The 25,300-nt window shown below is 37.1% G+C and overlaps 1 protein-coding gene across 6 annotated transcripts; it reads left to right on the forward strand.

Annotated features, from left to right (window-relative positions):
• The first annotated feature begins 84 nt into the window (after window positions 1-84).
• Window positions 85-21,352, forward strand: SPDL1 (spindle apparatus coiled-coil protein 1). Of its 6 annotated transcripts, XM_055387571.2 has the most exons (13): window positions 142-344; window positions 3,468-3,641; window positions 4,667-4,848; window positions 7,283-7,459; window positions 9,912-10,106; window positions 10,704-10,853; window positions 10,953-11,051; window positions 11,130-11,240; window positions 13,125-13,265; window positions 15,052-15,155; window positions 15,547-15,734; window positions 17,854-18,199; window positions 20,634-21,352. In XM_055387571.2, exons 3-13 carry the CDS (start codon window positions 4,690-4,692, stop codon window positions 20,779-20,781), a joined length of 1,818 nt encoding a protein of 605 aa, XP_055243546.2. In that variant the 5' UTR covers window positions 142-344; window positions 3,468-3,641; window positions 4,667-4,689; the 3' UTR covers window positions 20,782-21,352. The 6 variants fall into 6 exon arrangements, with proteins under 6 accessions (XP_018884080.4, XP_004043014.4, XP_055243546.2 ...); XM_019028535.4 differs by lacking the exon at window positions 3,468-3,641 and having other exon boundaries at window positions 85-344; XM_019028536.4 differs by lacking the exons at window positions 142-344; window positions 3,468-3,641 and adding an exon at window positions 460-621.
• Window positions 21,353-25,300: the final 3,948 nt, after the last annotated feature.

Below are 25,300 nucleotides of genomic sequence, written 5' to 3' on the forward strand. Positions count from 1 at the left end.
TGCAGGAAACCAGCCCAAGGAAAAATTTATGTGAAGTAGCCACGTCTGCGCCTGCGCCTGCGCCAAGGCCACGGCGCGCCACTTGCACATGCGCAGTAGCTGTAGGGGGGGGGGCGGGCGCTCCATTTGGCGTTTCTCTTAGTTTTTCCTTTACGCGCGGCTTGGGCGGACGTCTCGTGAGACGTGGGACTTCTCGCGGGAACTGCATTCAAAAAGCCCAGGCGCTTACTCGAGAGCTAGCTGAGTGAATGGGCCGGAGACTGTGGAGTTAGCGTCCTCAATGTGGACGCCCTGAGCTCCCATTAGGAGCCGCTGGCTGCGGCAGCAGGGGACTAGCGTGAGAGGTAGGGGCAAGGGGCCTGGTGGGAGGTGGGTGTGGAGAGCGGCAGTGGGGAGAGTCGAACAGGCCCTAAAGAAAGCTAGGGGCCGGGGTCTCGGCCGAGGCCTTTAGCTGAAACATCTCCTTCCCCGGAACCCTGGGGTCTTATACACTGGGTTCCGAGCCGGTCTAATCTTCTGTTGGACCGCCTCGCCGCCCTCAGGGATTCTGGACAAATATGGAAGGTTGGGTCGGTTGCCGGGTCCTCAGAATGATAACCGCCACTGGATCTGCGCTGTGCGGTACGGTAGCCTCTAGCCCGAACTGAGAAATGGTGCAGATGGGAGATACACACTGGGTTTCAGAGATAGCGCATAAGGAGTAATATCTCATTAATAATTTTTATAATGATTACATGTTGAAATGATAATGTTTTGAGTGTATTTGTTTAAATATGTAAATTAATTTTTCATCTTTGTTTACTTTTTAAAACATGATGGCTCCTAGAACATTTAAAATCACGTACATGGCTCGCGTTATATTTCTGCTGGACAGCACTGCCCCAGCCGTGTGTCAGATTCTACCCTAATTGCTTTTCATTTGTTATCTCATTTAATCCTTTCAGTAACCGATTAGGTGGGTGTTATTGCGCTTGTTTTTATGATGATTAAACAAGAAATTAAATAACTTGTCCAAGTTCATGCAGCCAGTGAGTAGTGGAGGCGGGGTAAGAACTCAGGCAGTTTGATTCCCAGAGTTTCCTATCTCCCAAATGCTTTGTGTGTGCTATATTTTTGAGAAGCAGGACAGAAAAATGGTTGCAGCACCAGGGTTTCTAGGTGGATTCTAGTTCCCATCACACTTCGCGTCTTAACTTGCGGGTAACCCTAAGCAAGTTACCTAAAACTTTCTATGCCTCAGCTTGCATGTGTAAAATGAGGGAAATACCTTCAACCTCTTGAAGTTGTTGAGAAGATTGAATAAGAATGTGTATAAAGCACCAAGCACAATGTCTGTCACACATTAGTAGTTTTTAATCAACCACGGCTATCTCTCTTTGTAGATTGATAGGTTAACTCTTTCTCATCCATTAGACCTCTGCTGAAAAGTTACTTCCTCAGGAAAATTTTTTTTTCCATGTTCCCTTCTACGCGCTGCCCCCCAGATTAGGACAGCTCCCCCTTGTTACAGGCTCAGGTAGCATACATCTGTCTCTCTTGCACTTATCATACTTGTAACTTGATAGTTCAATTACTTGATTTAATGTCTTTTACTAATAGACTGTAGGATTCAAGAAGACAGGAATATTGTTTTAGGTTGCCATTGTGTTGTCAACACTAGCACAATGTCTCACACGATAAGAATTCCAGCAAATTTTTTGAATAAACTAAAGCAAATTTTTTTTGGCTTCTCTGGATATGCCTGGCTGGAATGTCTTGAGGTTAACCCTATTTTTATTTTGGTAGTTGAGATGACAGTATTTACTTAACTCAAGCTCATCAAGATAATTAGATGAGATAATATATTTGAAGCACTTAGCATGGCAAATGGTAAATCCTCAACGAATGTAAGTTATTGTGAACAGTACAACATTTAGTTGGCTGGCCCTGTCATGTACAGGCTTTGAAAAGGTCTTGCATTTTAGAGCAGTGACTGCCAAGCTGGGATTACCTAGAACACCTTTTTTTCTCTCTTAAAACCCTGTATCACTTCCCTTGTCTTCATTCTCAGTTAAAGACCTTGCTTCCTAATTCATTGATAAATTGAAGCAGTTAAAAGGTTACTTACACAGACTTCCACCACTATACCTGCTTATCAGCATCTGAACTCATATACTTTGCTTTAAATGAAATATCCATGCTTCTATTAAAACCAGTCTCTACATTAAACCTCATCCTGTTTATTCAGGGACATCACTAGCAATTCTCCAGTGTCGTCTAGATCATGAGTTTTTCTTCTCTCCTGGATTTATCCCATGACCTACACTGTTATTTTTTTCCATCTTAAAATTTAAAAAAACTTGTCCCTACTTCCTCTTCAACTGCTGCTCCGTTTATCCGTTATCCTTTGCAGCAAACCTGTGCTTGCTATCTTTAACTCCTACCATTCTCTTGAAGGCATTCTAGTTAGGCTTTCACCCCCACCTGTATATCAAAACTGTTCTTGTCACCAGAGACCTCCAGGAATTCAAGTTCAATGGCCAGTTCTCTGCTCTCACCTTAATTGCCTTAGCAACAGCATCTGGCATGATCGATTACTCCCACCTCCTTAATACACTGTTTATTGCCTTCCAGGACAACACATACTCCTGGTTTTCCTTCTACCTCACTGGTCACTCCTGATTCTCCGCTGTCTTCTTCCCTACCTCATAACAGGGTTCAGTCGTTGGTCCATTTCTCTTTAAATACTTTTATCCTCTATAGACTGATAATTCTCAAATTTGCATATCCAGCCAAGATTCCTCTTCTCATATATCCAATTGCCTACTTGACATAGTTCATGTTCAAAACTCAAATTCCTGATTTTATTTCCAAAACATTATTTACATCAGTGCTTCAGCTGATGGCAATTCCATTTTACTAGGTGCTCAGGCCAGAAGGCTTGGAGGCATTTTTTACTTTTCCCTTTTTCACACATCCCAAATTATATCTTTCAGAAAATCATATTGACCTTACCTTCAAAACCTTCACAATCTGGCCATTTCTCACAGCCTCCTATGCTGCCACCCTAGTCTGAGCCATTTCACGTGGTCTCTGCTTCCAGCCTTGTTCCTCTTCTAAACTAGTCAACATAGCAGCCAAAATGATTCTTTTAAATTATATCAGATCCTCTACTCCAGACTTTGGAATGACTTCCCATGTCACCCAGAGTAGGAGCCAAAGTCCTTATAATGGCCTGATTTGCCCACTGTCTACTATCTCTTAGCCAAATTTCACTCCCTGGGCTTCTTCCTGCCTTAAGGATTCCCCTTTTGCTGGAACATTCTTCTAAATAGCTGCATGGCTGATTCTCTCATCTTCTGCCTCTTGGTTACATCACCTGTCCCTTCTTCCCAGATTCTTATTCTGTTCTATTTTTTCTCATCTCCCCTTTCTAATTTATTAATATTCTGTTACTTACTGTTTATCTTCCCCTCCTGGAATGTAAGTTTCATGAGGGAGGAGGTTTTTTTTCGTCCATTTTGTTCCCTAATGAATCTGAACTGCCCAGAATGGAACCTAGTATATTAGGCATTCAAGAAATACTTGTTCAGTGAATGACTACATTGACTTGAGACATGGGGGAACATCTTGCAATGACCTGGTGCCCTTTGAAGGCAAAGGTGAGTTTGAGTCTCGCTTAGGAGGCTGGGACCAAATAGTAAAGGATAATTAGTAAGGTTGATTGAAGTGGAATGTTTCTATATATAATGTTTAAGTCTTTGTTTATAAATCTAGAATGAAAGCAACATCCTTTAATTCTTATGGATATCGTTTCTATTTTTGCATACTTTTATGAATAACTAGAAAAATACTAGTGAATCTCTTTCCAGGAAAGCAGATTTAATATATTCAGGAAGTTAACACTGTTGTGAAAAATTACAGACATAATATTCCTTACTTTACCTTATGAGCCTTATTCACAGCTGCCTTTTTATATTTTATGTATGTACTTATAGTACCCAGACCTTCCTTTTCTGGTGGTATTATTGTTATTATCATTATTATTTCTCAAGACAGTGTCTTGCTCTGTCAGTGCCACAGTCATAACTCACTGAAGCCTCTAACTCCATCAATTTTCCTTCCTTAGCCTCCCAAGTAGCTAGGACTACAGGGGCTTGCCACCATCCCCACCTTATTTCTATTGATTGATTGATTGAGATGGAGTCTTGCTATGTTGCTCAGGCTGGTCTCGAATTCCTGGCCTCAAGTAATCCTCCCCAGTTGCTGGGATTACAAGCATGAGCCACCATACCTGCTACTATGAGGTTTCTTGATTACTTTTTTTGTTATTCCCTTAATTTTGATTATATGGATAGTGGTCCAATTATGAGACCAACCTTACCTTAACATATTGGAAGCTTAGCATACAACAACTGAACAGTTTTCTGATGGTGAACTGTTTAGAAGCAAAATTAAATGTATTCTATTCCACTCTTTAATTTTTTATCCAAATCAGTAACAGAATTGTCAGAACAGTTCTTGCTCTTGGAACAAGAATGCAAATTTGACTACTTACTAGTCAGGAAGAAAATTTTAATGTTTTTATACGACAGTAGTATTGAGTAGATATGTTTCTTCTGTTATTGATAGTATTGCATGGAGTTTTTTGTATAAGCTTAAGTAGTTTTATTTCCTCTTTTTACAGTTGGCTAAAAAAAAGAAAAGAACATGGAGGCAGATATAATCACAAATCTTCGATGCAGGCTCAAAGAGGCTGAAGAAGAGCGACTAAAAGCTGCACAGTATGGTTTACAACTAGTAGAGAGTCAAAATGAATTACAGAATCAATTGGATAAATGTCGTAATGAAATGATGACCATGACTGAGGTAGGACTCTGGACTCCTCTGTCTGCAAGAGTGTGCTTAGCTATTGAAGATTTGTCCTGTTTAGCAATTAATAGTAGTAGTAGTTTATTCTTTTCTGAAGATTTTAGATCTAGTTCCCGCCCTGCCCCGTCCCTGTTAAAAAAGAATGAACTAAATGAATTCCTGTTATTCTTTCCACCCTAGTGTATTCAGAGTTTGAAAGATCAAGTTATCATTATTCTCTTTGCCACATTTACTACCAGATTTTGCTTTGCCTGCACACTTCCTGGATGACCTCACTTGTTTTAGACCTCTAAACATCTAAGTGCCCCATGACACTACACCAAGCCCTTAGTTCTCCCTCTGAAATCTAGGTTTGTGTTCAACTGCCCACTAATAGACTTCTCAAACTTAACACAGACAGAAGAGTGGATTCCCTGTCCATTAACCAAATATTATTTTACGATTTTTTTTAGTTTATTTAGTAAATGTAATAGCATTCAGTTTCTTGAACACCAAAAATCTTTATATACCAAAGATTTTTGGTATATTTTTGGTTTCTTTATATACCAAAAATCTAGAACTTTTAGTCAGTATCTTCCCTTTATTTCTCACATTTCACTCATTAATAAGTTCTAAGAACTGGACTACAAAGCACTGTAGTCCAGATCACCATCATCACTCCTAGACAAGTACTGTAGCCTTCTGGCCGGGTTGCCTGCTTCCATTGTTGCCATTCATGCCATTCATTCTTCACTCAGCATCTAAGTGGTCGTGGAAGAACACACAAAAGGTCATGCCACAGCCCTGCTAAAAACCATACAACAGCTTCTGATTTTATTTACAACAAAATCTGAGCTCCATTCTTGGGTTTGTAGATCCCTATGTGACCTGACCCCTGCCAAGCTTCTGACCTCACCTCAAACTGCTTTGCCTTATTCTTGACTATACTAGTCCTCCCTTATGGACTTTACACCAGCTATTGCCTTTTTTTGAGTTGTTTACCCATCACTGCTCTTGGGTTGAGTCCTCCGACTTCAGCTTTCAGTTAAATGTCACCTCAGCAGAGAGGCCAACCCTTACTATGTAATGTAAAGTTGCCCTGATTCACTTTTTTTTTTTTGAAACGGGATCTCACTCTGTCGCCCAGGCTGGAATGCAGTGGTGCAATCTTGGCTCGCTGCATCCTCCACCTCCTGGGTTCAAGAGATTCTCCTGCCTCAGCCTTCCGAGTAGCTGGGGTTACAGATGTGTGCCACCACATCTGGCTAATTTTTGTGTTTTAGTAGAGACGGGGTTTCACCATGTTGGCCAGGCTGGTCTTGAACTCCTGGCTTCAAGTAATCTGCCTGCCTCGGCCTGCCAAAGTGCTGGGATTACAGGCATGAGCCACTGTGCCCGGCCCTAATTCCACTCTTAATTATCTGCATTGCTAATTATCTCTAGATTATAAACTCCATGAGAGAGGGAATTTTGTATGCCTTGTTCACTATCCTGAATGCCTGCCACACAATTATTTCTTAAAAGAATGAATGAATAAATCTGGGTAATTTAGCAAATGCTCAGTAACATATTTAAACTTGAATCTCAACATTGTAAATATGGCAGGTAAAAAATATCTGTAGCAGGTAAAAATAACTAGTGATGGCAACCTTTGTGTTTCTACATAGTACTGTTGTAAACCAAGAACTGAGTGCAAAGTCATAAAGGCAAAGTAAAGATTACAAATATCACTAATAGAAAATAAAACTGTTATACTTAATCATTTTGAGTCATAACTTGTCAAATTTCAGTGTTTAACAGTTAATACTCTTTGTCTTCCTTTAAAATAAAATGGTTTTTGAGGGGAATATTTTATCATTTTTTAAAGCCTCTTGAAGGAGTTCATACTCGTAACATTTTTAATGTCTAAACTTCCCTGTGAGTAAGCAAAAGCCCTTTTAATTACTCCTTTTGTCTCAGCTCTGCATTCATTCTGATAGACCTTTTGTGAACATTCTCAGATGACTACATTCTGAAAGTAAAGGCTAATTCAGTATTTCTTTTTTTTCAACTATTATTACTACTACATTGTGTTCAGAGCTACAAATAGAGCATCTCATTATCAAACTAATAATTCTCATGAGGAAAGCTTAAGTGCTGTTAAATCTTTTTTTGTTGTTAGCAGAGATTACTTGACTTGACGTGTTGACATACCATGGAGCACATTTTACTTCCTTGGCAAGGCACAGAAGCAGTAAGGTATCCCTTGCATGGGTTTAACATAGTTTCGAAATACACCTCAGGGGTTTATTAAGACTGATTAACTACAAAGTTATTCCAGGTTTAACATGTCTTCGTTATTTGGAAAGCAGCAAATGCTTGAAATAAGAATGAAACAATTGAAGTTGAAAACTGATTATATGTAATGGCTTTAGGCTATTTTGATGTAATTGAATTGTAATTGTGTTTTCAGAGTTATGAACAAGAAAAATATACCCTTCAAAGAGAAGTTGAACTCAAGAGTCGAATGTTAGAAAGTTTGAGCTGCGAATGTGAAGCTATTAAACAGCAACAAAAAATGCACCTGGAGAAATTGGAAGAACAACTAAGCAGAAGCCATGGACAGGAAGTGAATGAACTAAAAACTAAGGTTGGGATATCTGCGTATTTCAGCGCAAAATATTCCATATTTATGCAGCCATCTGTAAACTTTAGATGATAAAGATTTTCTTAAGTGTCAGCTTTGCAAAATAGCCAAGATCTAAGTCTTCATTATCTTAATATTGGGGGTGGGAACACTGAGATACAAGAGTTTTTCTAAGGGACTTGTGTAAATTATATCCTATTAATTAAATACAATTATTTAATTTTGGTTGCTGGATATTTGTGAAGGTTTAGTTTAGTGACTAGCATGGCCTCCTTGCTGATAGTGGGTACAGCAGCCCCTTGCAGAAAGCCTGGTCTCCTAGCCTTCCCTGCAGTCAGTGGTATGCTTTGTAATTCTGTAAAACAGACCAGTAGTTTCTTACTAGTTAATGTGCATTGCAAATGACACTTTATAGTTTGTTTACTGAGGATAAACTAATACATGTGCTCCAGTTCTTACAATAATATTGTGGAAAGGTACCATTATTATTTCCATATACCAGATGAAAGAGCCAGTGTTTAGACAGACTGAGTAAATTGGACACAATTCAAGAACTAGAAATTCTCCATCTAGATTTGAACTGAGGCTGTCTGACTCCAAAGGCTGTGTTACTGAATCACTACATAGTCTAACAGCATGTTACACTGGCTCCATTTCAAACATAAATGCAAGATAAATGGCTGGGCGCGGTGGCTCACGCCTGTAATCCCAGCACTTTGGGAGGCCGAGGCGGGCAGATCACGAGGTCAGGAGATCGAGACCATCCTGGCCAACACGGTGAAACCCCGACTCTACCAAAAACACAAAAAAACTTAGCCGGGCGTGGTGGCGGGCCCCTGTAGTCCCAGCTACTCAGGAGGCTGAGGCAGGAGAATGGCGTGAACCTGGGAGGCGGAGCTTGCAGTGAGCCGAGATCGCGCCACTGTACTCCAGCCTGGGCGACAGCGAGACTCCGTCTCAAAAACAAAACAAAACAAAAAGATAAATGATTGGTCAGTGGTTTTCCCTTTTCCCAGCTACCCAGTGCTTTCAGGTTGCTTCTGAGGAATCCAGAACTTTTTATCATGGATCTGCTTTGTGTATAGTCTATACTCTGACTTTTCCAGACACTGTCTACCAAAACTTGCCTGACTTTTGTCCTCCTTTCTCAGAAGTCTGTTACCCAATTTTCAGCTTCTTGTATAGCAGCCTCTAAGATTTTTCTTTTTCTGTATACCACCTATACTATTACTTAATTTCTCATTGACTCTCTTTAAATGTTTACTGATTTTAAGAAACATCAATGAAAGTACTTTTTTTTTTTTCCTTTTTTTTTTTTTGTTTTTTTTTTTTTGAGGCAGAGTCTCACGCTGTCGCCCAGGCTGGAGTGCAGTGGCATGATCTCGGCTCACCTGCAACCTCTGCCTCCCGGGTTCAAAGGATTCTCCTCCTCAGGCTCCTAAGTGGCTGGGATTACAGGTGTGCGCCACCACGCCCAGCTAATTTTTGTATTTTAATAGAGACAGGGTTTCACCATGTTGGTCAGGCTGGTTTCTAACTCCTGACCTCGTGATCCGCCCACTTCGGCCTTGCAAAGTGCTGGGATTACAGGCCTGAGCCACTGTGCCTGGCCAAAATTAACATATTTAAGCTTGCTTATTTTTTCCTAGTATACACTAAAATAAACATAGCTATCTAAATATACCTTTGTGTAATATATAATCATCTTGCATACCACTCTGACAGGTAATATCATCCAGCTTGCCTGAAACTAGTCGGATTTGAGGCCCTAATGACTGATAATGTTGTGCTTTTTTCCCCCTCTGGTTGTTATTTCTATTTTTGCAATAGTTTCCATCACCTAAACAAAAAAGAGTAATAAAGGGAGTATTCAGGGACTGAGGTAAGGCTAATTATAGAGATGGCTTTTTTTTTTTTTTTTTTTTTTGGTGGAGCAAAGAGTACATTAGTGAAATATTTTGTTTTAGTAATTTTCTCAAATCACTTATGCCAAAATTTAGAGTTTTTTAAATACCTTTTCTTCTCTTATTTTTCACATTTAATTCATCAAGTTCTAAGAACTTGACCTACAAAACATCTATGACATTACTGCCACTCCAATCCAGACCTTCATCATCTCTTCCCTGGACTACTGCTGTAGCCTTCTGACCAGGTTGCTTGCTTCCATTGTTTCTCTTCATGCCAGTCATTCTTCACACAGTAGCCAAGTGGTCCGCATCATAGTGCCTCCAGATTGCTTCTGAGGCATCAAGACGCACCCTGATTACTGATGGATTATTTCTATGTTTATTAAACAAGGTGTGTCACTATCTGTTAAAAGATGCCTAACCTTGGGCAAATAGGAAACTCCAGTAGTATCATCACTCAGTAAGTTTGGTTCAATCAGTTCAATCAGTGATTTTTTTTAGAAAGAAAATAACTTTCAATTTATGACTTTTTTTTTTTTTGGCTTTAGATAGAAAAACTGAAAGTGGAATTAGATGAAGCCAGGCTTAGTGAAAAGCAGCTGAAGCACCAAGTAGATCATCAGAAGGAACTCCTCTCTTGTAAATCAGAGGAACTGCGCATAATGTCTGAACGTGTGCAGGAAAGCATGTCTTCAGAGATGCTGGCTCTTCAAATTGAGCTGACAGAAATGGAGAGTATGAAGGTAATTTTTATGGCATGTGTTTCTCAGCGTTTTCTCTTTTTTTTTTCTGGCATATTTTTACATGTTTTGGTAATAATTCTTAAGAGCTAGTTTGAAGGCTGAAACATTTTTTGACCTAACTTGCATCTAACTAATTAAAAAATGGGTTTTTTTTAGGTGGATGACTTCATTCATAATATAGCTTTAGACTATATGATTATGTAAGGCAGCCTTTCTTTTAGATTAATGAAACGTCTGGAAGAATTTAGAGGCATATACTCTGATCCCAGATTTTATCATAAGAGCCCAGTGTAAAACGTTGGCTCAGTGGAAGTTGAAATGCATGTGAACTTGGTTTTTTCATTGAAAGCTAAGGTTAATTAAAAATTAAAGCCTGAAATTCATAGAGGAAAAAGGGCAGTCTCTAAAGCCATTTGTTTCCTTGTTGAAAAATTTAACAGTCATAGTAATTTCTATTATTTTAGAATGTACCTGACAACTTTTGACTGGTTCTTTAGTTTTAATTTTGGATGTGAACCACAACTGAGATAAACTGAGCAGCTTCCAAATGAAAGATTATTCAAGAGAATTTTCTCCTTTTCAATTCCTGTTAAATAGACCACCCTCAAAGAAGAAGTGAATGAACTACAATACAGACAAGAACAGCTAGAACTTCTTATTACTAACCTAATGCGCCAGGTAGACCGGCTTAAAGAGGAAAAAGAGGAGCGAGAGAAAGAAGCAGTTTCTTACTATAATGCCCTAGAGGTACTATGATTACAGTAACATCATATTTTCCAATTTATCATAACTTATTTTCTTGCTAATGTAATCTCTGTTGCCTAAATTGTTTTCTTTTGAATTTAGAAAGCTCGTGTAGCAAATCAAGATCTTCAGGTACAGTTGGACCAGGCACTCCAGCAAGCCTTGGATCCCAATAGTAAAGGCAACTCTTTGTTTGCAGAGGTACTTATAAGTATCCTAACTACTAAATTGGTATTTTCATTTACTACCAGAACAATTAAGCATGTTAATATTTTGTAGGTGGAAGATCGAAGGGCAGCAATGGAACGTCAGCTTATCAGTATGAAAGTCAAGTATCAGTCACTAAAGAAGCAAAATGTATTTAACAGAGAACAGATGCAGAGAATGAAGGTATAGAACTTTCACTATCAAAGGTTTATTAAACAAATTTTGTGTCAGCATTACATGTACAAATACATCAAAGAAACTAGCTTTTTCTGCAAGGAGTGTACTTATATAGTTGTTTCTGGAACTGCATGATTTCAAAAAATCAATTTTGAAATTATAAGATTCATTTATAGTTTAAAAATCTTGGAATAAATATTTAGTAATAGTATATTTAGCAATGATTATTGTTTGTTTGTTTTAATGGTCACTCACTAGCTTTGACTTAAATCTTTCTTTGTGGAGTAGAAGAAAGAAAAGTATTTATTCCTTATTCTTGGCCTGATGTCTTTCCAAGCATAGCCCTAGGGTTCCTACTTCAGCTGAAACTCGCTGCCTCACCATTCCTCTGCTCTTTCACCAAGGCTTATTATGGAGTGAAATTTGGATTATTCAGGGTTCCCTTTCCTTGTAGCTCCTCAAGTCAAGCACATAGACCCTTTTAATTTTACGGTTTTTGTTGGTTGTCATTCTAGCCAAATAAGAGGTAGCAGAAAAACATGTGGAAATTAGAAAGATTTCAGTATTGTAACACTCCTTAGAATCCTGATCCCTCATCCATTGTGCCTCACTCTACTGAGGTAGTAATTGGAATCTGGAAAGGCTTCCTTCCTTTTATTCAGAATCATGGGCTTTGCCAAAGAAATGGGAAAGGTTAATGATTAAATTTGGGAGTTAGGTGGATTTGGGTTTGAATCATAGTTTTGTCACTTGCTAGCTCTGTGACCTTGGACAAGTATTTTAACTTTCAAAGCATCAGTACGTCATCTATTAAGTGAAGATGATAGAACCCCCTCTTAGAATTGTCCTACAGTTAAATGAAAGTGTAGTAAAATACTTAACCTGCTACTTGGCAAATGAGTGTTTAATGAACAACAGCTGTGAATTTTATTTCTAAGGGTTTCCAGACTGTGCTGCCTCATTTCCTGAGACTCTCCCCTGTCTGGGAAGTATTTCTTTATAAATTTTCTCACGTTTACTTTAGTTTTCTTACAGTATTTGTTGGGGTTACTTTTAATCTACCAATGTTGCATGATGTCCCAAACTATCTTTAGAGACTAGAAGCATTCTGAGTCTTACACTAAGTGGGCCTAGCCTCCAATCTGAAACAGGAACAAAAAGGATATCCTTTAAAATGTTAAAAGTCATCTGCAACCTCATATCATTGCTTGTTTTACTCAAAACTATATTTAAACTAATAGGCACTCTTTTCAACTCCAGAAATTTCCAAAGGCAGAAAGAAATGCTAGATTTAGAGTCTACTTAATTTCCCTCTGGTAGCTTCGCAACTCCAGATTTGGGGTGGGGGAGGTATAATTAGGTAAGTTGAGTGCTGCTCTAAAAAAATTAAAACATGGTATATTGAAGATTACCCCAGTATACTAAGATAGCCTTTTATCTTTGCTTTTCATGTCATTTGTGAATCTAACATTTGTGGCTGTCAGTAGCTTAGTTTTCCTCACTTAATTAAAGTTAATTAAAATTTTTGAGAAACCCATCAGAACCTTAATAAGAGCGAGTGCTTATGATAAGCAGTCTGCAGCGTTTAGCCAGGCTTACTTACCAGTTCAGTGGTGTGCTTTCAGACCACAGCCATGCAAGTCAGTTTTATGTTTCACAAAAGTACAAATAATTACATTACAGACTTCAGTTATCATTCATAAGTAGTCAAAATAAGTATTCAAATGTTATGTCTACAAAAAAATTTATTATTAGATTAGAAATAGCTAATTTAGTTTCCAAAATGAGTTCAAAGTAATATAGTACAAATTATGAATGGTATCAAAAAAGTAGTTATCAGAATCTTTCTCTCACTTAATTTTATTAGAGGGGGTAATTTTATTTTTCTAGTTACAAATTGCCACGTTGCTACAGATGAAAGGGTCTCAAACTGAATTTGAGCAGCAGGAACGGTTGCTTGCCATGTTGGAGCAGAAGAATGGTGAAATAAAACATCTTTTAGGTGAAATTAGAAATCTGGAGAAATTTAAGGTATGTATAACACTTAAAAAAACACATCCAAATTTTGATTTGAATACCTTAAAATTTGGTTTGTTTTTTAAGTTTAAATTATTAATAAATATCTTGTGGGAGATACTTTGAGACTAAGTAAATGGCTGTTTCTCCTTATACTTAAACAACCATTGGTGATTCTTGCCTGAAACATAATTCTGTGATGATTGCTAAATGGGTAATTCCATCACTTCTTCTATATTTATTAGTTGGAATTTTAATAAAGGGACAGAAAAGAAAAATCTTTTTCCTCACTTACTCATTCATTTATATCAGTATAGCCTCATGGATTCTTATTTTATCCTATGAGTTATAATCCATTGCTTGCTTTATTTACTCTGATACTCAAATTGTCCCAGATTTGATAGTCGAAGTGCTCTTACTTGAATATTTCCTTACTCTATGGCACAACAAGGTTTTCCTAGCTCACCTGGCCCACTTCTGGGATTAGCATTTCTTCAAGGAACATTGGTTTATTTTAGTGGAGAATGGTATTTGTGTAAGCATTTGTGTGTGTGTGTGTGTGTGTGTGTGTGTGTGTGTGTGTGTGTGTGTAAGAATTCACCCATGTTTTCTAAATAAGTAGGCAGTTGTCCCAGAGTCATTTGTTAAAAAATCAATCTTGATCCCAGTGATTTGAGTTGACACCTTTATCATACATCAAGTTTCCGTATATACTTGAGTCTGTTTCTAAATTTTCTGTCTACGCCATTGGTCTGCTTCTCTGTGTGTCAGTACCACACTGTTTTATTAGTTATAAAGGCTTTTAAGTATGTTTATCTGGTAGGACTATTTCCTCACTATACTTTTTATTTTTCAGTGTTTTCCTGTCTATTTTTGAATGTTAGCTTTCATTTACAAACATCTTGTCTAGCACCAAAAAAAGCTTGTTGGCTTTCTATTAAAATTGCATGCAATTTAAGATTTTATAAATTAACTTAGGGAACATTGATATCTTCATTAACTTCCTAATGAACTAAAGTTTTAAATGACAAATTTTTGTAAATGTTAATAACCTCTTAGGCATTCTAAATTGTAGCCATTACTATGTCATAAAATCTTAATTAAGTTTACATAACTTTATTTCTGTGTCTTATAAAAACTGTTGAAAGAACTACAAATTTGGTTAAATTGGCAGCCTTATGTTTCCATCAGTGGGCTCAGAACTATACTTTGAAAATTATGGCCTTAAATCAGGGGAATTTTATTTATAACCTGAAATTGTTTCAAGTTTTTAAGCAGATTTACCTTTTTTATCCCACTAGAGAAATGTATAGTTTCCATCAGTCTCAGAAGAGCTTGCACTACATTCTTGCCTGGGGTGGGGGGAAGAACCTCAGAAGAGGGAGACACTAGATATAAATGTACGGCTCTCATCTTCCTTTCATATTTTTCCAGTTGATGGTTTTGTTACAAAGGCCAGAATTTAATCCAGCAGGCATTTATTTTTCTATTTTCAAAGCCAGGAGAGAGAAGGCAGAGCATGTAGGTAAGGCTAGAAGCCTAGGCCTTTGTAGTCAGATTTGGGTTCAGGTTCTCTCTTCTTAGTTTACTTTCATCTGTATTCGGAGCCTGTTTCCTTATCTGTAAGAGAGGAATGTTAATTATTTACCTAGTTCAGAAGGCAGATAAATTAAATGGGTAGTTCTTAGCGTAGTACACGCAAGGGATATAAATTCAGGAAGTGATGGTGCTATTATTAATAAACATACACTAACCTTATTTGTTATTTATTTTAAGTAATGCAAACTTTTGCTTTTTTAAGAATTTATATGAAAGTATGGAATCTAAGCCTTCAGTCGACGCTGGTACTCTGGAAGATAACACCTATTATACAGATTTACTTCAGATGAAGCTGGATAACTTAAAGTAAGTGTCTGGGTTGGTGGATGGAAAGATGGACATGTCACTTGCTTACTATAGTAGTGTCAGTGACTACAAAGTTTTTTTGAAATTGCCAAAGGAAATTTTCCGAAAAGAAAGGTAACAAAAATATCTTTGTGCAGATATTCATGCGTGAATACATTTGAAAGACTATTTCCTCCTTTGTCCGTTTCCTTTCACGAATGCATGAGTATTTTTTAAATTTAACACTACTATTGTTAAGGATATTTAAATTGCTTATTGTTTCTTTGTTACTAAAAACCCCAGAAAAATGTATTTTTAACTAAGAATTCAAATATGCGATGAAATATTTATACCACTACACTTATTATATGCTGTCTTAATACTCGTTGGTTCTCCTTTTTTATTATCATAGCAAAGAAATTGAAAGCACTAAAGGTGAATTGTCCATACAGCGAATGAAAGCATTATTTGAGAGCCAGCGGGCTCTAGATATTGAGCGAAAGCTTTTTGCAAATGAAAGATGCCTCCAGCTTTCAGAAAGTGAAAATATGAAACTGAGAGCTAAACTAGATGAACTGAAACTAAAATATGAACCTGAAGGTATATATGTCTCATATATTTTTGTCTTTTAAATTATGAGTAATCCTGATAAATTATATCAAATTATTTTCTTACTGTAGTTTTATGCAACTCTATTACAAACTCATTTGTAGTTATATACCTATAGTTAATAAAGCAAATTTATTGTGTAAAATAGGTAGGAAAATTCAGGGAGAACTGGATACTGGGTGTGCATGAATATAACATGTATCCTTTTTGGATATCTAAATTCATCATACTGTATAGTAGAAACGAGATTTGAGACTTTCCCATTTTAAGATTACAGTATTTTATGTCATACCTAATAGTTTAATTATGTTGAAGCAGCTGATGTTTGGAAGCTATACGAGGTAGGACCGTTTATAGAAAATCTAAAGTAATGGAGACTTTAAAAAGGTGGGTCTTTATCTCTGCCTCTGATGGAAGTCTGGAGGAGGCCTTCCAGGACTGGGAAAGCACTCCACGGTATCAAGATTCAGGCTTCTTGTGTTTGTTGGTCTGCTGCCATCCTGTTGAGCAGAATTTAGTCATGCAGCCTTACCTGCTGACAGGAAAGGCTGAGAAATGCAGTCTTGATTCTCAGGGGCCATGTTCCTAACTAAATATTGGGAATTCTTTTGTTAAGGAAGAACAGTGAGCCAGGCGTGGTGGCTCGCGCCTGTAATCCCAGCTCTTGGGGAGGCAGATGGAGGAGGATAGCTGTGCCCAGGAATTTGAGATTTGCTTGGGCAATATAGCAAGACCCCATTCTCCACCAAAATGGGGGGGAAAAGGAAAGAACAGTGAAACGTATTAGGGAATATCTAGCAAGTCTAATGACTGAGCTAGAAAGTAGCCTAACCATACAGTCTCTGCATCTTATATACTACAGAGAGTGAAGTTTACTGTATGTAAATTCAAAAACAAAAGGCCAAGTGTGAAGGAGTCTAAGAATGTGATGGTTCTACAACACCCCTTCCCTAAAAGAGTGTTACATGTTTTAGGTTAAGGATTCTCAACAAGTTTTTGTCCCTGCACTCTGCACATGCCTCAGTCTCTCTTCGTATTGTCTCAGTGAACTGCTATGATTCTCAACAATAGTGGGGTGGTTGCCAAAAATAGGAAGGTTTTTACACAATTTTAAAAGGCTTCTCTTGCTCTTAACTCTTTTTGTTTCTTCCATGATTCTAATAGGCTCCCCTGATTAAGAATTATTCATTATGAATTTCAAACATCTGTTGAACTGAACACAGCAAATAGACAGGAGGCAGGATAGTGAATCCTGATAATGTGGGTTTCAAAGGAGCAGTGCCAGAAAAAGGGGAAATCATGGTCTAAGAGCAACAATGTAGAGCAAAAACAGCAACCCCTTGTGCTACCAGTGTTCCTCAGACTCCACTAACATTTTGATTTTGAAAATGAAACACATCAATAATGGGCATAGGGAAAAGATATTAGAGCAGTTAATTCAGTGGCTGTGTTTATGACCTGTTTAGGTAGAATGATATTAGGCCATGAGGATAGAAGGCATTGCAGTAGTCTTTGATGAGACATGATAGGATTGGACTAGGGAAGTATCCATCATAAAAGTAGTCTGATTCTGCTTATATTTTGTAGGTAGAGCTAACAGGCATATATTACCAATATTCAGAAAGTTTGGCCTATTCTTATCATTTAATCCTTCTAATACACAATAACAAGTGAAGTGGGTGCTTTTAATCCCCATTTTACAGATAAAATGAAGCTCAGAGAGGTTAAATAATTCCCCAAAGACATGGCTGCCAAATACGAGGATTAGGATTCGAACCTGGACTCTGCCGCTGTCTCTTCATCTCCACACTGAGATCTTATGAACCACCTTTTTCAAAACACCAAGAGAGAACACTGAAGCATTCATGCCTAAAGTCAAAATATTGAATTCCCAAGGAAAAATATATAGCCAAATAAACTTTAAAATATATAGTTTATATAGATTCCATGTTAAAGAATAAAAGGTAGAAACGATGCATTTCAGTGAGGAGATGGTTGCATTTTAAAAGAATGGAAAAAGGTATACATATAACTAGTTCTGGCTTCTTGTGTTGATTGTGTCTTTGTTTTCTTAGATTTTTTTCTTTTCCCCACTCGTTTTTATTCTCAGAGACAGTTGAAGTGCCTGTACTGAAAAAGAGGCGTGAGGTGCTCCCTGTGGATATAACCACCGCTAAAGATGCATGTGTGAACAACAGTGCTGTCGGGGGAGAAGTTTATCGATTACCGCCTCAGAAAGAGGAGACACAGTTCTGTCCTAACAGTTTAGAAGATAAGAACTTGCAATTAGAAAAATCAGTTTCTATACACACACCAGTAGTCAGTCTCTCTCCTCACAAAAATCTGCCCGTGGATATGCAGCTGAAGAAGGAAAAGAAATGTGTGAAACTCATAGGAGTTCCCGCTGACGCTGAGGCCTTAAGTGAAAGAAGTGGAAACACCCCTAACTCTCCCAGGTCAGTGTCCTCTTTTCCTCCAGGCAGCCAGCAGACCTCTCCATCTCTCCTCTCTCGCTGCATGAACTGTGCTGTCTGTTTCTTTATCTACTTTCTTACAATTGCATGCAGTATAATTCCTCAGTTTCATCTACCTACCTTCAACTTTTCCAGAACTTTAAGAAAGACTAAACTGATTGCAAAGGGAAAGGACTCTTGAATAAGGCAATCACATTAAAAAGTTACACGTTTCTGTTTCATGAAAGGGAATATCACAGTTTAACACATCTCTGAATGTTTTATCAGTTTGAATAAATGTACTGTTATTTTTCTCCTGGTTCAAGCATGGCCATGAAAGAAAAATTAACTTACTTTCTCAAAGGGCTTTCCAGTAGTCTAAGAAATTTCAGCCTTCTAGGAAACTTAGGTGAATTTTTTATGTCTTTTGAATTGCTTATTCTAGGCCTTCAAAAATGGGCTTTAATACTTATTTTGACATTTTTACATATCAAAGCTAACTCATTTTCATTGTTTCCAAAACTTGAAAGCCTCTAGTTTCTGCATAATTGAGTTTGTGACTAAAAGAAATAGTGTCAGATATGTGTGTCTGAAGGAATTAATGTCCCAAGGGCTTTGTCTTAATAAAAATAATTGAGGTCAGAAGGTAAGAGAAAGTGAATGGAAGGGAAAGGTAAGTAGCAGTGGCTGAGGCTCGAGTTCTGGATGTGCGCAGCAGGAGAAGTGAATGAGGAAATTGAAGAAAGTAAAAGAAAGATGAAGGATGTCTGCATGCAATGGGATTGTTAGAGGCATTTAAAACAAATATCTAGACATTCAAAAAGATGTGCCAATAGCTAGCCTGGATTATCTCCTATGAAATGAGATGTTGAAGGTGCTACTAGGGCTACCTTAGTCTTAGAGAGTAGAGACAGATTAATAAGACATTTTACTAATGTGCATTTGAGTAGAGAGAGTAAGACAGCCCTGTGTAAAAGGGCTTCCTTATATGTTTTATCTGATTTCTCTCCAAGTCTTCAGTGCTACTAAATGTAATACTCCACAGTAAAAGCACTTTAACAATGTTAGCTGCTATTATTATAAGGCATAGTAATTTTATTAGTCCCTCCTTGGATTTTTATAGAATGTTATAACCTGTGAGTCACATAAAATAAAAGCTTGCCATTCTTAAGGAAAAAGTAACTTCAAATGAGTATCTGCCACATACCCATGGTTTCAAAGAGTTCTGAAATGAATCCAGCAGATTATGCCTGTTTATATGTGATGCATTGTATAAACATCCTTGACCAGTGTATATTTCTGGAGGTGGATTTCCAGAATTGATAAGTGCCAGCCTTGCTATCTGTATTGTCTTCATTCCTTTTTCTGCCTTTTTTTGCTTGATAAAAAATCACTTAAGCAAATGTATGTGGCTAATTGACTCAAGTAGCACGTTGGAAACTTTGTCTTGTTCGTTAAACAAAAAATAAAATACCACAAAACATTTGTGTGTGTGTGTGTGTGTGAGTCCATCTGCTAACTTAAAATGTTTCCGACTCTTTGTTTTCTGCCTGTTTAACTTAGATACACAATCCTAAGATAATTTTGGAACAATAAATATGGCTTTTATTGGGAACTTCACTATTGCATGCTTTACAAAACTAATTGGTGTTCTTGTTACCAAGAATCTTTACATGCCTTTAAGAATCTCTCTACTGTTTATCTTTTCTTTATTCTACTAGTTGAAACTCAATTTTTTAATATGAAACAAATAGACATCTATTCATGCAGCCCAAGATTCCATGTTATTTTTGTCTTGCCTTTTGTATGTCATGTTAACATTAAAATATTGCTGTAACATTTCAGTTTTTGTGTTAGGTGTGCTTATCATGATAGGTGCCCTGTCATATTTTCTTTAATTTAGGCCTTGCCATGACTTTTTAAAGATATTCTTTAGACTTAAAAAATAATTGGCCCAGCGTGGTGCCTCACACCTGTAATCCCAGCACTTTGGGAGGCTGAGGCAGGTGGATCACGAGGTCAAGAGATCAAGACCATCCTGACCAACGTGGTGAAACCCTGTCTCTACTAAAAATACAAAAATTAGCTGCATGTGGGGGTGCGCACCTATAGTCCCAGCTACTCCGGTGGCTGAGGCAGGAGAATCGCTTGAACCCGGGAGGCGGAGGTTGCAGTGAGCCGAGATCATGCCACTGCACTCCAGCCTGGTGACAGAGTGAGACTCTGTCTCAAAAAGTAATAATAATAATAATTGAGCCTATTGATATAAAAAGACTTTTAGACAGCCAGTGACTTAATATTCTTACAGTATTAGAGTCAACTATATTTTTTTTCCTTGAATACCATGCCTTATTGGAGGCCCATTATACTGGGGGTTTGTTTCTTCAATCCTTCATAACCACATTTGAATTCAGAGTGGATGCTTTAATGCCTGTAGGTTAGCTGCTGAATCAAAGCTTCAAACAGAAGTTAAAGAAGGAAAAGAAACTGCAAGCAAATTGGAAAAAGAAACTTGTAAGAAATCACACCCTATTCTACATGTGTCTTCTAAATCTACTCCAGAGACCCAGTGCCCTCAACAGTAAAGACTTTTCTTTAATAAGAGTACGGTACCACTTGCCTCAAAAGTTACTATGGTGCTTAAGATTGTCTTTATCTGACGTATATCACCTTCTGGGTTATTTACTCATTGTGCCAGGACCTGGTATTTTCATGTGCCTTTGACCAAGTGTTCAGAATTTGTTTGACTCTAACCTGGAGAGCTTCTTAAGTGATGCCCCTTCATGGAGCTTCTATGACAGTGAATAAACTATTAATTGAAGGAAAATGTTATAATTAATGTATCTATTTGCTGCATTGTATATGGATTAAATGATAAAAAACAAGTAATCTACCCTCAGAGCCATGTATTTGAGAATGCTTCAATCATATTTTCCTATGTACTTTTTTTTATAACCTTAGTTTTAGACTATGTTGTAAAAATGGGAAGGTTGTAAACTATGTTGTAAAAATAGGAAATACGGCTAAAAATATATACATTATATTGTTTCAGGATTTTGTCAGTGTTTAAAGAACCAATGTTCATCTTTGTATTTATATACATGATTTAAATTTTGTCTAAAATTTTAAATAAAACTGCAGTGATTTATCCTTAAATTTCTTACTCTCTATAGGTAACAGGATATTATCAAAAGGGAGTAAAAAGCACTTTGGGAGGCTGAGGCGGGTGGATCGCTTGAGCCCAGGAATTCGAGACCAGCCTGGGCTACATGGCAAAACCCCATATCTACAAAAAAAATACAAAAAATTAGCTGGGCATGATGGTGCACACCTGTAGTCCCAGCTACTCCGGAGGCTGAGGTGGTAGGATCATCTGAGCCCAGTAAGGAGGTCAAGGCTGTAGTTGAGCTGTGATCATACTACTGCACTCCAGCCTGGGCAACACAGCAAGACCCTGTCTCAAAAAAAGGTGGGGGAAATAAATAAGGGGAAAAAAGAAACCTCAGGAATTCTTAATTCCCTTATGTATAATTTTATATATAATTTTATCGTTAATTATATGTACATATACAGATGGTCCCTGACATAACAATGGTTTGACTTAATGATTTTTTGACTTTTCAGTGGTACAAAGACAGTATGCATTCAGTAGAAACTGTACTTCAAGTACCCATATGACCATTCTGTTTCTCACTTTCAGTACAGTACTCAATAAATCACATAAGATATTCAACACTTTATGATAAAATAGACTTTGTGTTAGATGATTTTGCCCAGTAGTAAACCAATGTAAGTTTTCTGAGCACATTTAAGGCAGGCTAGGCTGAGCTATAATGTTCATTAGGTTAGGTGTATTAAATGCATTTTTGACTTAATATTTTCAACTTATGGGTATGTCGAATTGTAACCCCGTTGTAGATCAAGGAGCATCTGCATATATACATAGATACATAGATAGATAGATAGATAGATAGATAGATAGATAGATAGATAGATGATAGATTGATTTAATTCTAAACTTTCCAAATACTCTTTCATTTAAATGATTATAGTTTTACAACAATTTCATATATTCTATAGGTAGGAGAATTAGGGTTTTCCAGAGAAATAGAACCAATAGGATGTGTGCGTATATAAAGATTTACTTTCAAGAATTGGTTCATATGGTTGTGGCGGCAAGTCCAAACTTGTAGGGTGGGCCAGCAGACTGGAGACCAGGGAAGGGAAGAGCTGATGAGTTCAAGTCCGAAAGCCATCACACTAAAGACCCAGGGAGATAACTGCCACTGCAGTTCAAGTTCAAAGGCTGTCTGCATCAGAATTTCCCTTTCCTGGGGTAGGTGAGTCTTTCCATCTAGGACTTCAATTCATTGGATGAAACCCATTCACATTAGAGAAGGCAATCTGCTTTAAGTCCACTGATTTAAATGCTGATCTCACCCAAAAACATCCTCACAGAAACGTTCAGAATAACACTATAAAGCAATTAGACCTAATAGAAATATGTAGCATACTCCACCCAAAGGAGAATACACCTTCTTAAGTGTACACAGAACATTGTGCAAAACAGACCAATGTTATGCCACAAGTCTGGTCCGAATAAATTTTAAAACTTGAAAAAGTATCTTCTCTTGACTACAATGGAATGAAATTAAAAATCAACAACAAGAAAATCTGGAGAATTCACAAATACTATGTAGAAATAAAACAATACACTCTTTAAACAACAGATGAATCAAAGAAGAAATCACTAGGGAAATATTTTGAAGATGAATTTTAAAATATTTTAAAATGAGTGAAAATGAAAACACAACAATAACAAAACTTGTTAAGTGTAGCAAAAGCAAAAGCCCTCAGTGGGGAATTTATATTTGTAGATGCCTACATTTAAAAAAAGAAAGCTCTCAAACTAATAACCTAACTTTATACTTTGAGGAACTAAAACAAGAAGAGAAAACTAAAAAGCTAAATCCACAGCCAGCAGAAGGAAGAAAATAAGAGATGAGAACAAAAACAAATGAAATTGAGAACACGAAAACAATAGAATCTATGGAACCTGAAGTTTGTTCTTTGAAAAAATCAACAAAATTAATAAACTTTTAGCTAGACTGATCAAGGAAAAAGGAGAAAAGACTCAAATTACTAAAATAAGGAATGGAAGTAGGGACAATACTGTCAATCTTATAGAAGTAAAAGGGGTTATGAGAGAACGCTATAAACAATTACAAATGATGCATACTAGATGACATAGTCAAGTTCCTAGAATCAAACTATGAAAACTTATTCAAGAAGAAATAAAAAATCTCAATAGAGCTTTAAAAGAGGGAATCAAATCAGTAATCAAAAAATCTTTCAAAAAGAAAAGCTCAGGACCAGATGGTTGCACTAGTGAACTCTACCAAATACTTAAAAAAGAGCTGATCTTTCTAAAACTAGTATGTCTCAATCTCTTCCAAAAAATCAAAGGAGATTATTTCCTAACTAATTCTATGAGGAAAGTATTGTCCTGATTCCAAAGCCAGACAAAGACATCAGAAGAAAACTACAAACCAATATCCCTTATGAATATAAATGCAAAAATCTATTAAAAAATACTAGCAAATTCAATCCAGCAGCATACTGAATTATATACCATGACCAAGTGGGATTTGTCCCAGGAATGCAACGGTGAATTAAAACAGGAAAACCAATGTAATATACTGTATTAGTTTCTGGTGAAATGAATTACCACACATTGAATGGCTTAAAACAATAAAAATGTACTGTTTTATAGTTCTGGAGGCTAGAAGTCTGAAATCAAGTTGTTGGCAGGGTCTTGCTCCCACTGAAAGCAATAGAGAAGAAATATTTTCCTACTTTTGGTGGCTCCCAGCAATCTTTGGCATTCTTAGCCATCACTCCAATATCTGGCTGTCTTCACACAGCCCACATCTCCATCTCTGTGTGTCCTCTCCTCTTCTTATAAGGACACCTTAACTAAGTATGATCTCATCTTGATCCCTAACTAATTTTATCTGCAAAGACCATACTCAAAATTAGGTCACATTCTGAGGTTCTGAGTGGATAAATTTTGGGGGGATAGTATTTGAACCAATACACACGCCATAGTAACAGAACAAAGAGGGGGAAACACCCCTGACATGATTACCTCAATTGACACAGAAAAAGCATTTGAAAAAATCCAGTATCTGTTTATGATTTTTAAAACACTCAACAAACTGGAAATAGAAAGGAACTTCCAAACTAATTAAAGGGCATTAATGAAAAAAATAATGAAAGTATGAAAAAATCATACTTACTGGTAAAAGACTGAAAGCTCTTCCCGTAATATCAGGAACAAGAAAAGGATGTCTTATCTTGACACTTATGTTCAACGTTGTACTGAAATTGATAGCCAGGTCAGTTAGACAAGAAAAAGAAACAAAAGGCATCCAAATCAAAAAAGAAGGAGTAAAAATATCTATATTCACAGATGACATCATCTTTCACATAGAAAATATTAAAGAATTCTCCAAAAATCTATTAGAGCTAATAAATGATTTCAGTAGTTGCAGTATACAAAATCAACATATAAAAATCAGTAGTATTCTTATATACTAGCAATGAACAATTAGAAAATGAAATTAAGAAAATAACTTTATTTAAGCAGCACCAGGAAGAACAAGCTCTTAGGAATAAATTTAACCAAGGAAGTGAAACTTTTACACACTGAAAACTACCAAGTATTATTGAAAGAAGTTAAAGACCTAAATTAATGGAAAGATATCTCATGTACATGGATTGAAAGACTTAATATTGTTAAGATGGCAGTACTTTCTGTCTTAGTCAGTTTGGACTGCTATAGCAAATTATTGTAGACCGGGTAGCTTAAACAACTAACATTTCTTCTCACAGTTCTGAATGCTAGACAGTTCAAGGTCAAGGTGCCAGCAGATCCAGTACCTGCTGAGGCCTCACTTTCTGGTCTGCAAATGGCAATTTTCTTGTATCTTCCACATGGTGAAGAGCAGAGACAGAGAATAAGTTTGTTTGTCTTTTTATAAGGGCACTAACCCCATTCATGAGGGTGGAGCCCTCATGACCTAATTACCTCCCAAAGGCCCC

The sequence above is a fragment of the Gorilla gorilla genome, chromosome 4 (assembly GCF_029281585.2).
Source record: "Gorilla gorilla gorilla isolate KB3781 chromosome 4, NHGRI_mGorGor1-v2.1_pri, whole genome shotgun sequence".
In the NCBI taxonomy this organism is placed as follows: domain Eukaryota; kingdom Metazoa; phylum Chordata; class Mammalia; order Primates; family Hominidae; genus Gorilla; species Gorilla gorilla.